Raw genomic sequence first — 13,583 nt, 5'->3', positions numbered from 1 at the left:
CAGCTCTTCCGCTGAACCAGGCAGAATTAGGGGTTTTTATACCCTACAGGGGTTTTGGAAACTGTCCAATAGCAAGGGTCAGGGGAAAGTGACCTACAGGCTTACAGAGAGATAAGCAGGGTCCGAAAGGCGGAAGAGAGGGGCTCCTAAGGCCCGAGTCATCGTGACCTGGCATTTCCTAGCTCAGGCTTCTGACCGCCAAGGAGGGCTCGCAGGCCCTGGGCCTGCTACAAGATGGAACAATGAAGATGGAACTGTGCCTCAGTTAAAGGGGTGATATTTTTCGTCATGCATGTCAGTGATAAACTGAGCATTCTCAAGTAAACTTCATTTTCTTTTCATGCAACATTCTGATGTCATTTTCACAGTTCCTTCTTTGATGCTTTTTTCTCACAATAATTTTATATATTTGACTAGCTAAATAAGCAAGCAAATTAAACCCCCACACATGCAAGCAAAAAGCAAAAAGCAAAAAGATGGCAAAGCAGGAAAAAAAGTCAAAAATTGTTTATAGTGGTTAACAGAACAGAGTGTTCCAAGTTAGCTTTCAGAGCAGCAGTCAAGTAGCAAAGCACTAGATAGAATGAAAAAGTTTGTAATACCTTTTAGAGAAGAAGTTGCTTGATATTCTACAGAGCAATTTCTGATTAAATTTCAAACATGGGTCACTTTTAACCTTAGCTTTCTTTTTTAACAGACATTAAAACAAACTACTATTTTAAGCACAAGAATAAAGACTTTTTTTTGTTTGCATATTTGAATCAATTAATCCTTTCTGTCTTATGTAATACAAATGAGATGATTATAAAAGGTATGGAAATACAAAAATGTCCAAATTGATATCCAAAAGTCCTTCAAACAGGCTGCAGTATTTCCATGAAAATTTGTCTCTGAGGATTGAGAACTGTCACAGAATCTTTCATTCTGCAAGTAGCCTTCTCCACTACCATTAATGTTTGCTATTTGCTTTAAACCCCTCTTTCCTCTTCTTTTTCTATTACATCTTTCATTACATAATACCTCTTTCCACTGCAATTCTTTATGACCACTACCATCCCTAGAATTCTCTTCCATCCAACAGAAAGATTCCTTTCATTCTCTCATTCTAGCCTCCTAGTTTCACTTCAGCAGTATTTCACACTTACACCCAGCAACTTAGTATTTCTTCTCCACCAGCAATGGCATCCTCACAGCACAGAGATACAAATTTCAGAAGCAGCAATTCATGTATCTCGAAATCTTATTTGCATTACCCAGTAGTGTTCCCCAAATAGCTCCATGTTCCTCTCTCTCTCGCCTTTTCATCCATTGCCTTCCTCTCCACCCCCACTGCTTGTCAATCCCACTATATTCCATGTAAGAATGCTACTTAAATTCCCTCCTGAGTCTCAGGATTACTCCTGACAAATCCAACTTGGGACACTACCCCACCCTTACTGTCATCAGCACAGGGGAAAAAGTGTCTATTTTCTGTCCCCCTTCTTCACTGTTTTATGAAATCCAGTATATCCAGCACACCATCTACACGTTGGCTCCCTTCTTCACTATTCCCTCTGGTACATGATCACCTTTTTCCGGCTATTCACTGCTACTCAATCCCCTTGGCCACTGAACTTCTCACTCTACAGTGTATTTTTACACACTTTATTCACAACATGACTCCCAATATTTTCATGCTATTAAATTGCCTTCCAAAAAAGGGTACATCACTGTCTCTCTGCTGAACATCTCAATTCTCCTTGACATCACCCAGTGAATGTTTAGCTGCCAATACAAATTCAACATGGTGAAAGCTGTTACTGATTTTCTTAAATGGATACTATATATTCTCAATTTCCCTGGAAGATCTTACCTCCTTTAACCATTCATAAGAAAAGTGTTGTTACATGCATCCCAATGTGTCATCTCCTTTGTCACATATTGTAAAACACACTGTAATAAATCCAACCAATTACCCACTGCCAGGATCATTACTTTAATGTGTTTTCCCTTTTTGTTTCCTTGATAATGGTTCTTTAATTTTAGGGGTCCACTCTTGCCTCATTTTGTCTTTTTTAACAGCTGTATTTCACCAATGAATTAAATACAATATTTCAATTACAGCAATTACAGATCTTTCATTTGATCTGCAAGCACATCTGTGTTTTTCTCAGAAAAAATAAAAGAAAACGAAAATCAAACCAAGGAAAACCACCACTCCTTTTTCTGCAACACATGAGGACATAGAATTATTGGGTAAAAAATTATTAAAAAAAAAAAAAAGGAGGGGGTCAAAGACACATAGTCTACATAGACACATAGTGCAATCCAGTTTGCACGTCGCCTTGTTTTGTTTGCTGGTGTAAACCTCTTACCAACTTGACACTGAAGGATTCATTTTCTGACACAATCACCTTTGGTTAGGAAGGAAGTCAAAACTGAAGTTTGTTTTACACATGCAGACAGACAGTACCACACATTATTGCAGCCCTACCCTGTCCTCCCACCTCGATGCAACAGCCAAGAAACCCCATCGACCTGTCTGGAATACAGAAAACATTCCTACACTTCTGCGAACACCTACCCATAACCTCAATACATCAAATATTGAAATCAAGCAGCCATTTTCACATTTGTGGTAAGTAACAACCCAATGACTTGCAAGGCAATGCTTTCTGCTGACTGCAACAGCTGTCTGTCCCTGTTTCTGACAAATCACTCTGGCTCTTCAAGGCAGTCTTAAATAGATACCAGTCCTCCTGTCAGTCTTAAATAGATACCAGTCCTCCTGTCAGAAGGGCAGGAATGCACTACCTGTCCTCCTGCTCTTGTGAGCCCTGGTGAAACAGCATCTATAAAGGCCCACACAGTGTACTCCAATGGCCTCAGCAGGATGAAGTTTGTTTACAGATCTCGGACTCTCCAGGTGAGACCACAGAACTGCATAATGATGAGGACAAAGAGCAGGCTAGTGAGCCAGCATGCAGAAAAATGCACCAAATATAAAATAAATTTTTTTTGTGCTGATTATGGGTGATTTCTTTGACCACAAAACAGTCACAAGCCAAATCTCAAGGTGATAAATAAACACAGTGCGAAGTGAAATAGTAACCATAAAGGAATTTTTTTAAAACTCCACATACTGCTTTATCTAAATGAAAATTACGTATATTGAAATATCTAAGAATACGTTGTTTAAATTACTGCTTTAAATGATTATACACATTCAGAAAGTCTATTGAACTAGAATGTCATTATAAGTCTCTGGATATACTTAGACACATTGTATATGTATTTACACATAATGTGTGAAATACATAGGTAGTCATATCCAACTCCAAGTCTAGTTCTCTATCTCATGAGAAATTTAAAACTTGGTTTAAGGAAAGCAGCTGTTTCATGGATGTATCTGATTTCAGTCTGTATAGTATCACTGCAGTCATACATTAAATAAAACACAGCTGGACAATGCTCCACCTATTTCACCACCCTCTCTGCTAATTGTTTAGCACTAACATCTGTTGAAAACAAACTTTAGGAATAGGAAGATCATGAAAAAAACCCCTTTACTTTAAAATATTTTGCACTGGGAGAAGTTTTGCTTACTTAGGAAGGAAGCCTCACATATATTCAATCAGGTTTTAATTATGAGATATATACCTAGAGTTACAAGAAACCTCCTCATGGAAGCTGTCTTATGAAAAATATGGTATTTTTCATTGGTTTAGTTCTATACCTGCTGCCAAGACATGCTTTAGCTGTGCAATTTATATTCTCATTGATAATCATGAACACAAAAATAACTTATTTGACTAATAATCTTATTATGAATTCTCTAGAAATGCCATTCAAATATTTTCAGTTAAAGTTAACAAGACTTACATTCTTTAGGAACTGAGTACAGTCTCTAGTGTATTATGGCAAATTATTTAAACTGTAACCCCACAGAACTGTAACTTTTAATGGATATAACCATGAATCAATTGTTCTTTCTGTAGAGAAAAGGTTGTTCTTCTTCAAACTTCCGGAGTTAAATGTATGTAACTTAATGTTACATACAAAAGCTATGACTCAATATAACTTATCTCCTGCAAACCTGTATATTCCATGGCTCAGAAGCTATTTCCTACCTTTTTGGGTTTTAATTCACTTGTTCAAGCTGTAACAGCTTTCCTTTTGTTAAGTATTTTAAAATGTGGGAGTCCTTGGCTTCTCTCTTGGTCTTTAATGACCAAGAGCTGTACAGAAATGCACTTTTCATTTTAGGAAATTCACAGCATAATCCTGCTGTTCATCTCCTCACAAGCTTCAAGAAATAGTGACCTATTATGAAGCACAGTGAGATACATTTGGAAGCAAAACTAGCTTCCTAATATACACATCAAGCACAACAGTCTTTTCATAATTTACAAACCCTATCAGACTCTAGACCACTGAAGTGCTCACCTTGCTTGAGCAATGCATATACTACACCATCTAAAAGCCACTTCTCAGATAAGCCAAACCACTCCGGAGCTCACTTCTTTTTAGATCAGAATGTAGTATTTGTATTTTCCACTTTTTGCCTCTGCAAAAAAAGGAAACTTTCCTCTAAAGTAAAAAAGCTAGCTCAAGAAGGCTCTTTTTTCCCCCATTATTTTTTATTATTTCATATTTCTATTTCTGTAACATTATTCATGTTACACTAATATTAATAGCATTACAATACTAATAAAGCAAATCACATTGCTGTAATGCCTACTCTTCTCAAATTGCAATCTTGAAATTATTTCTGTAAGTTCTACTTTTAGTTTTCCAAATAATAAACCAAAGAGAGATATATAATCCTTGTGGGATAAACCTTTTTCCTTAACCATACATGAATCCAAAGTGAAATCCTTAAACCTATTTTCATTGGGGTGTGACAGACTTCAAGATTTAGAATTGCCTTTCATCACTGTATTAGATAGTGCAAACATTTAGATAGTTCTTAACTATAAACTGTTTATTACCTAAGAGAGAAATGCACTTAGAAATACAGCAGGGCACATATATGATTGTCAGATTCTTTACTGTGGCTGGCTTCAGGGTACAGATAGTGATGTACTGGCTAACCCAGACGTATACAAAAAGGAGTAATATATGAATCTGTTAATATTTGCTGCTGGCAAGCTTGTGTGTGATTTCCAGTTTCTGGAACAGAGGTCTGGCACATATACATATGGAATGAAAGGGTGGAATATTATGGATATGGAAAACTTACCTTAAGTTTGAAAGGGGAATATAGTATATTTGGATATACTTCATCTTGTATTTACACAAGAAATGTCCAGATGTAGCCAGACTGCCCTCTTCAAAGCATGAAACATGTTACATACTTGGGGGAAATTGGAAGATTTCCCTGCTGTTTAGCTGTAGTAGTGATATTCAGCAAATTTAAGAACAGTCATTGTAAACTGTTTCTATTACATATTGACTCATCACTGGAATATTTTAATGCTTGGAGATATCAATATAAGCATTGAATTCTATACATTAAAAAATCACCCAAATGAATACAAGTGAATATTCCATGGTGAAAAAAAGATTAATAAAACCTAGCTGGTGTGAAAAAAGCGTAACTCTCTAATGCTGTGATAGAAAAGATGCCAAAGACAAGATGCCAAAGACACACAAGGTAGAAACTGTATCTAAAAAGGCTTAGTAAAGCTTTCTAGTGGACAGACATAAGACATTTCAGAAATGACTTACTGAAAGCCATGTCTTTTGCATGTCAGCATATGCAAAATGAATCCTGTAAATGTGCAAAGATTCAACAACCTCATCTTCCTAACACATGGGTATAAATCCCCTCAAAGGACCTTCTAATTAATGGGAAAGTATTTACAGCAAGTCTCAGATCTCACTAACAGTTTTGCTCACTCCATCTTGGCAGCATCAGCTGTAAAATCCATCATGAACAGCAAAATAAAGTTTTAAAAAAAAAATCCATTCCAAAAAAAAAACCAAAAAAAAAAAAACAGGAAGTTTTTCACATAATAATTTTTCACTATCTAAATCTGTATCCTTAGTTGTACAGTATTTTTTCAAAATGGCTTCAGTACTTGCAAAACCTTTTGTCTCTAAAAACTCAACCTTAAAACTTCCCACAGCACACCACAAAACTAAAGCTTACAGAAACCCTTTCAAAGCAAACCATCACTAAATATAGAAATGTATTTATCTTACATCTATAAATCATGCAATTATTTGGAAAATACTTTTAACATGACTATTTGTAATTAAAATGTACAGAGCTTAGATCTGTTTAATTTCAAGGCATACTGTGACATTCCGCTATTCTTCCCCTTATATTTTGAGGATAGGGTGGCTTAAGGGCATGTTGAAAACAAGTTATTGGGACTACCACTTGATCACATTTGGGAATTATTTATGCGGGCAGTACATTATTACAGTGTTGAATTTCAACATTGTTGAGAATTTTAAGTTCTGCAAGACCACTTGGAGCTTCAGCTAAGTAATTTAAACTCATCAAAATACATAAATTACTCTAGCAATTTAAAATCAGAGTAAAGTTTTAAAACCAGGAGAAAAGAAAATGATAGCAAAGCAGTAATTCAGCTGTACTGCATCAAATGCTCACTTTTGAGCTGAAGAACAGATTTAAACCTATGGCTAAGTCTTTTATGAAACAAGAAAGTAAAAAAATATAGGTTAATTGCTCACTATAAAAGTATTTCCATGAGGACTGAATCAATTTGCTTAATGAGAATTATGCTGAAAATCACAAAACATTGTATCTTTTAGATACAATGTTCAGATTTGCACTATATAAAAAAATAAACCTATTACAGATGTAAAAGACAAACCTATTACAGAGGTATTTGTCCAGACTAATTCTTTACTACTTATAGTGCAGCCAGTAGATAGGTAAAAGCTTATAAAACTACTCCAAGTTTATAACCAAATTTAACATAGCTATTAAAAACAGAGAAGATTTTGAGTGTACAAGCTCTCAAAGGCATTTAAAAATCATGACCACTTCTCTTACAAACTTTATCTCCCCAACATCCTTATCTTTGTATCACACCTGCAATGATATACCATAAAATCGGTGATGTGTGAAACTGTGAAACATGATTCAGCCTGTCATACACAGAGAAGTTGTTTATGCAGTTCTGTGCTGAACACACCCAGGAAAAGCTGGAGGAAAAAAATTCACGTAACAGGTAGCCTCATCAGGAGGTTTGGAAGATTAAGAAAGGCTAACTAAGAAGTCTAGCTTTTTTACCCCAAAAAAGCCTATTTGTAACTAATGAAAAACAGCTCAATCCAATCCTGCTTATTGTGGAAAATGAGGGGAGATTTTCTGTTCATTGAAGAGACTTGAATTTTAACTCACAACATGCTTCAAAAATGACTTTGTTCTTTCCCTATCTGTATGAATGAGATACTCTCATTCCTGGACAGGAATATCAGGCACACAAAGGTTTACTGATAGCAAGACACTCTGCATTCTTGACACTGAAGACTGACTCCATGGATCAGTTTGTTCAGAAATATATACTTCTACCAACAGAGCAAAAAGCTCTGTTGGACAAGTGCAGGCAAGATGAGGAATTTGAACTTACTTGAACTGCAGGTAAACTTAGTGGTTTTACTGCACTGCCCAGTGAACCAATAATTTTTCAGGCCCCATCTTATTTTGACCACTAATGCTCTTCAACTCTCCATATTTGCCAGACACTTTTCCCCACATCTCAGAACGTTTAAATTGAGAGTGTTCTAATATGTTGTGTTATAACTGACTATTTCACACTGTTGTTTCCACTATTCATTCAAAGTTTGAAGGAAGTTATTTTTTACATCCTTTGAAGCTGTTATTTTAAGCCAAGTTGACAGTGTTCATAATATTTCAAATAGTCTGACAGATTGCTCTGCTAATGCGCACTGTAAATGCACATGTACGTGAACCTTAAAGAAAAAGCATGCACTGACAAAATAACACACGTGAGAAAATAACACAGATTTATGACAAAACAAAAAAAATCCTCTTAGGCAGGTGATTATAATGGATCATGATCCTGCTGAGGAAGTTTGGAAAAAAGCAAGGCAGAGCTGGAATGCATTTGGCTAACTTCAGCATTAGCAAATTACCAATGTCAGTTTGGAGGAAGAAAAAAATCTTCCTCCAGAAGTTCCAAAAGTGTTTTTACTCTCACTGCATACAGCTGGGAGATTTGGAATCATACCAAAATAATAGTGGAAGTAAAAAACTGAATGAAACATTCGTGGTGTTCATTACTAGTCAGAAGTGAATTGATCATACACTAAAATCCCTCCCTAGGCACAGCAACATAATTTAAAACAAAAAAACAAAACAAAACAAAACAAAACAAAACAAAAAAAAAAAAAAAACCAAAAAAAACCAAAAAAACCCCCGCAAAAATAAAAAAGCAGATACTGTGATGGTTCAAAAGTAGCTTAGAAAAAGACCAACTAATTGATGAAGATAATTTACAACAAACAACTACTTTGACTTCAGCAGGATGGATAAAATATGACATAGAGAACCTGTCTTCCTCTAAATTAAAAATCAAAAATTATTTTAAAATACCATTCTAGACCAAGTTGTACACTGTGGAGCAGTGTAGAACACAGGTGATGTGTCTGTGGTGTGAAGCAGTGAATAAAAAAACCTATACCAGCAGACAGAAACTATGACTACAGTGGCAACGGAGATTTGTGGGGTAGCTTCTGTCTTGCAAAGTGGTACAGTGATGGCTTCCCACGAACACTGTGCAACTATGACTGCTTCTAGTGAGTGCCCCTTTTGCTCTTTGAAAGGGCATCATCAGACCCTTTTTCCTGTCGGGATATTCGTTTCTGCCCTTGGAACTGCTGCTTCATACTTTTATAGGACAAGAGGCAATGGGCAGGAACTGATGCACAGGAAGTTCCACCTAAACATGAGGAAGAACTTCTTTACTGTGCAATGCCCAAGCACTAGAACAGGCTGCCCAGAGAGGTTGTGGAGTCTCCCCCACTGGAGATATCCAGCAATGATCTGGACACAATCCTGTGCCACGAGCTCTGGGATGGTCCTGCTTGGGCAAAGGGGTTGGACCACATGACCCACAGTGGTCTTTCCAACCTGACCTATCACGTGATCCTGTGCTGCACTGATGAGCCTTTTTCTGTGGAAAAGCAGGGACTTTACATTTTCACAGAAGCAAACAGAAACCTCCCCCTCTAGAAGGTCTGTGTTTGACAGTAGTTTGCACTCAACTCAAAAATAAATGCATCTAAAAATCTTCACAGATGACCAGGACAACAGGCACTACAGGTGTGTATCAAGCGTAAGCCGTAAGATGCGGATGGACAATCCTCATGGATTTCATTTGTGCTGCTACTGTCATATGCAGGAGCAGTGGTTTAGGCACTCAAGATCAGGGCTGAAATATCATTTACTTTCTTGCACAAAGGCAAAATCAAATTCAGACAGTCACAACAGGCGTTTATAGGGTCATCCCTTCAAGACAATACAGTCAAATAAACAACAGTCAATTTTAAATACCTTCCTGAATCTCTCCTTCCAGCTGCATAAGGACCAAGCACACAGCATAAATAGTGATGACAGAATCATTCCAAACTGATCAAGAGTAAGAAAATATGGCAATTATTTTCTGCTTTCAAACACTAGTGAATTTTGCTACTTACTGAATAGTGCCTTGTCAAGATAAACACAAATGCTCTCTTAATTTTGACTTGAAAGCCAGTTGTACTGCAGCACAACAAAATATGTGTATATATATGGCTCCACTCTTGTTTTAACAGAACCAAACTACATTTGCTGGATGGGAATTACAGCTTTCTTTTCAAAAATCAGAAGTTAATATTTCTAATATATATTTCTTCAAGAAGTTTAACCCTCACACCTCAATCCTCCACAGCTTTACCCATTTTCCTATGTCACACACAATTTGTAATAACCACAACAAATAACCCAAGAACCACAACAATTTGTAATAACTTGGCATGTTCTTCTTCGCCTTTGCAAGCATCTCTGTATTCTGTCAGGACAGTAAGTGCTTTCACCATTCCACTGCAGGAGTCAGTCTCATCCTCTTTCTAGCTGTTGTGTTGAACACATGGTCCATTTGAAAATTTTTTTCTTATCCCTTCCCCATCCCCAAATACAAGATGAAGGCTTTTTCTAATTGTTTAATAAAGATGCCTTTTGAAACACAGGGATCTCCAGAGAACACCAGCAGCCATAGGTAAGAATACCACTAAAAATCCAATTTACTTGCTCCTTTACACAAAAATCTTGCATGCTTAATGAAACCAATAAAGCAAAGACAAAAATTCTTTAGACATTAAAAATACAAACCCAGGAACACCATGAACTTAACTTCCACTAGAAAATCACTTTAGTCTTGCCTTGTTATACAGGGGTCACCCATTGGAAATTGCACAAGATGCACAGGATATATCTTTAAATTACTCATAATCACCTTAAACTGCACTCAATCAGCATTGCAATATGTCATCTTACAGACAGAGGAAAGTTCAAAAGGAAAAGCACATGAAAAAGCAGACTACCAAGAGTACTATTGTTAAAACTACACCAGAAAGCTTAATATTTCAATACTGTATATGTTAAAATAAACAACATACACAGGTGATGAAAGCCAGTCTCTGAAAAATTTATTACTCTGTTAGAATAAGTTTACACTTAGGATGAATTCTCAAGCTTCATGCCATTAGGAAGTTTTACTAGGTTTATAGTGGAAATAAAAACAGAAATAAAAATAGATTACAATCCCAAAATACAGGCTGTACTTCAAGTATGATCCACAGGCTTTCTTTTCCTTTTAAATCTATACATTTCCTCCTGCCTCTAGCAATCAGATCTTTCTAAATCTTTGCAAAAAGCTGCCCAGATTGTCTGTTTTCCTTTTTAAAATCAAATATTTTGAAATATGAACAGACTAATGTAATCTGCACTAGTTCAGTTTTACTTCCACAAAGCCATCCTACTGGAGTTGTACAGCTTTCAGAGATTTATCACACCAGTTTCACAATCCTGCTCTTCCTGCCTCATTTACTCTGTATTCTCATTTTGGCTTTAAAAAAAAATTGAGCCTATTTCCATTTTCTCCTCCAATGCATGCCACTGGTACTTATCCCACCGAATCTTCTTCACATAAGATGGGCATAAAGAGAGCATATGGATGACTTACTAGGATGATTATTTTTCAAAGCAGTAAAGCTTAGCCTGGTGAATCTGCACTTGACATTGCATAATTAAACTCTCGGAACTGGACTGGTTTGTAAGCCATACTACACAAAGCAACAGTGAGCACTGAATGCTCTAAGCTTCAAATTATAAAGTGGTAGCAAGAATTACATTTGTCAGTTCAAGTCATAACTACTGGAAATTTATTGTTTAGTTCAATATGAACAGAAATATTTCCTAATTTTGATAAGTTTGAAATAGTTTCCATTCTGACTCTTTCTGACCACAATGCCTTTACATAAATGTTCAAATTTTGCCTCAATGTTAATTTTTACACATTAGACACTATAACAACATTTACCATTTAATGTGCAGCATTGGCCATATCCTCACCCACGTGGATGCTATTCTTCTCTACTTATTATACGGATTAATGACTGATTTCAGTAACAAGTTTTAAGACTCACTCCTCAATATATTCAATAAATCAAATAAATTATATAATAACAAAAAAATTACAGCTTTTCTCACAACCATTCCATCTTAAGTGAATAATAATCTAGATACAGATATGCGGTCAATTTTTTAAAAATTTTTTTTAAAATACAGATTGTCAAGAGTTTTCCCAACCTTTGAACTCAGTAGCAGCACACTTAATGATCAGTGGAAAGGCAGAAGAAATATTAAGACACGCCTACGAGTTATTTGGTTTTCAGGACAGAGGGAGAGGAGAGGAGAGGGAGAGGGAGAGGGAGAGGGAGAGGGAATAAATAAAAATATAAAAGTGCCAAAATTGCTTTTATCTGTTTCAACGTTCACACTCAAAATAATAGAAGCATATATTGTTATCAAATACTGGACTTACACTCATATTCCTGTCCCAGATCTGGATAGAGCCATCTTGACAGCCAGCTGCAATAAGTTTGCCGTCTCTGCTGTACGTGCAAGTTGTAGGAATCACTCGTTTACCTTGAACTGATCGTGGCTTAAATACGCTTTTGTGCTTTTTTTCATTGTTAACATCCCAAGTCCTCACAGTTCTGAAAAAATAGTTTAAATAAACAGTTGTTTAAATAATGTTAATACATATAAAATTATTCTTCTTGTGATAAAACCAAGCACCTTTTCCAGCACAGATGTCATATAATGTTGTTTAAATTAAGCTGTAATGGCAAAATAGCATTTAAGCTATGAGGACAACTTTTTTTAATAAGAAACATCGTGTACATTAAAATGCATCTGAAGTTAAAAAATAATTAAAAACAAACAAAACAAAACAAAAAAAAAAAACCCAAACCAAAACACTTTTCCCCAAAACTCTCATGTAAGTACATCAAGATATAGAATTTGCAAGATAACAAGAAGTCAATACACAGGTACTACATCATCTCCACTGCCACTGGAAGTCAGGAAGAGGAAAGTATTCAGTCCTCTACAAAGAATGAATACTTCAGGAAATAGGCATGAATGCTTATACAAATTCATAACTTAAACAGATTTCTTAACTATTCGGACATAACAACAACTGAATATTCTGCTTTCAACTGGCTGATTATTCTTCACACTTTACTTCTAAGAGGTATTGTAAACATTATTTGTAATATTATTGTAGTTCTCTTCCACTAATCCTGAAGGTGTTAAGAGTTCTGTTATAAAAATGTTCTTCAAATATTTCAGAAAGACTAATTTGTTGTTTTTTCAGGTTGAGTTTTTCCCACATTATCAGCAAAACAAATATATCCTTTCTCTTAATGGAAAAGGAGTATCTGCCTGGATCTTCACTGTTCCTTAGATACAGAAAAACATCCAAACAAGAGAGAACTAAAACACTAGATACAGGTGGACCCTTTAAACTGTCTTAGATACAAATGTTTTCTGTCCATTTAATATGTTGAGGTCTTTCCATATAAAAATTCAAAACTCTTCTGGCATCTAATGCAGAGAAGAATTTCAGAATTTGGCAAAGGAAGATCATTCATTTAGAAAGAAAAAGTCTCAAGGTTCTCAAGGCAACCTCATTTATTTAGACTATACAAACACTGCCTGTGATCCAAAAGCACATAATTCACTGGTGTCTAGCAAAGCAAATACATCTTTAATAGAGGCTGCCATTGCTCCAGAATGAGACAAGATACCACAGCAATACATTAGGAACTTCCATCAGAACTACAGGACCAGACAGGCCACAGAGCTGATATATAAATAACTCTAGAATTAAACAGACAAGAAAATAAGCTGGAAATACCTCAGAGAGGTTACAATCAACTGCACATTTAATGACAGTAATGAGAAATCAGTAATTGTAAGTTAGAATGAATAAGAAGAATTAATCTTCAGTGTTCCATAATAAAGTCAAGGTTAGTTTCATTTTCAAAAGTCTGCA

At 35.8% G+C, this 13,583-nt stretch overlaps 1 protein-coding gene across 1 annotated transcript in view; it reads right to left on the bottom strand.

The window, feature by feature from the left end:
• Positions 1–13,583, bottom strand: part of WDR70 (WD repeat domain 70) — a 124,177-nt gene that overhangs the window by 42,051 nt on the left and 68,543 nt on the right. Inside the window, exon 10 of the mRNA XM_041472598.1 lies at positions 12,066–12,240. Coding sequence (XP_041328532.1) covers positions 12,066–12,240 — 175 coding nt within the window. The remainder of the gene's footprint in view (positions 1–12,065; positions 12,241–13,583) is intronic.

Source organism: Pyrgilauda ruficollis, unplaced genomic scaffold (assembly GCF_017590135.1).
Source record: "Pyrgilauda ruficollis isolate IOZ18807 unplaced genomic scaffold, ASM1759013v1 scaffold108, whole genome shotgun sequence".
NCBI classification, from domain to species: domain Eukaryota; kingdom Metazoa; phylum Chordata; class Aves; order Passeriformes; family Passeridae; genus Pyrgilauda; species Pyrgilauda ruficollis.
Note: the sequence above shows the minus strand (reverse complement) of the source record. Positions and strands in the feature narration are given on the sequence as shown.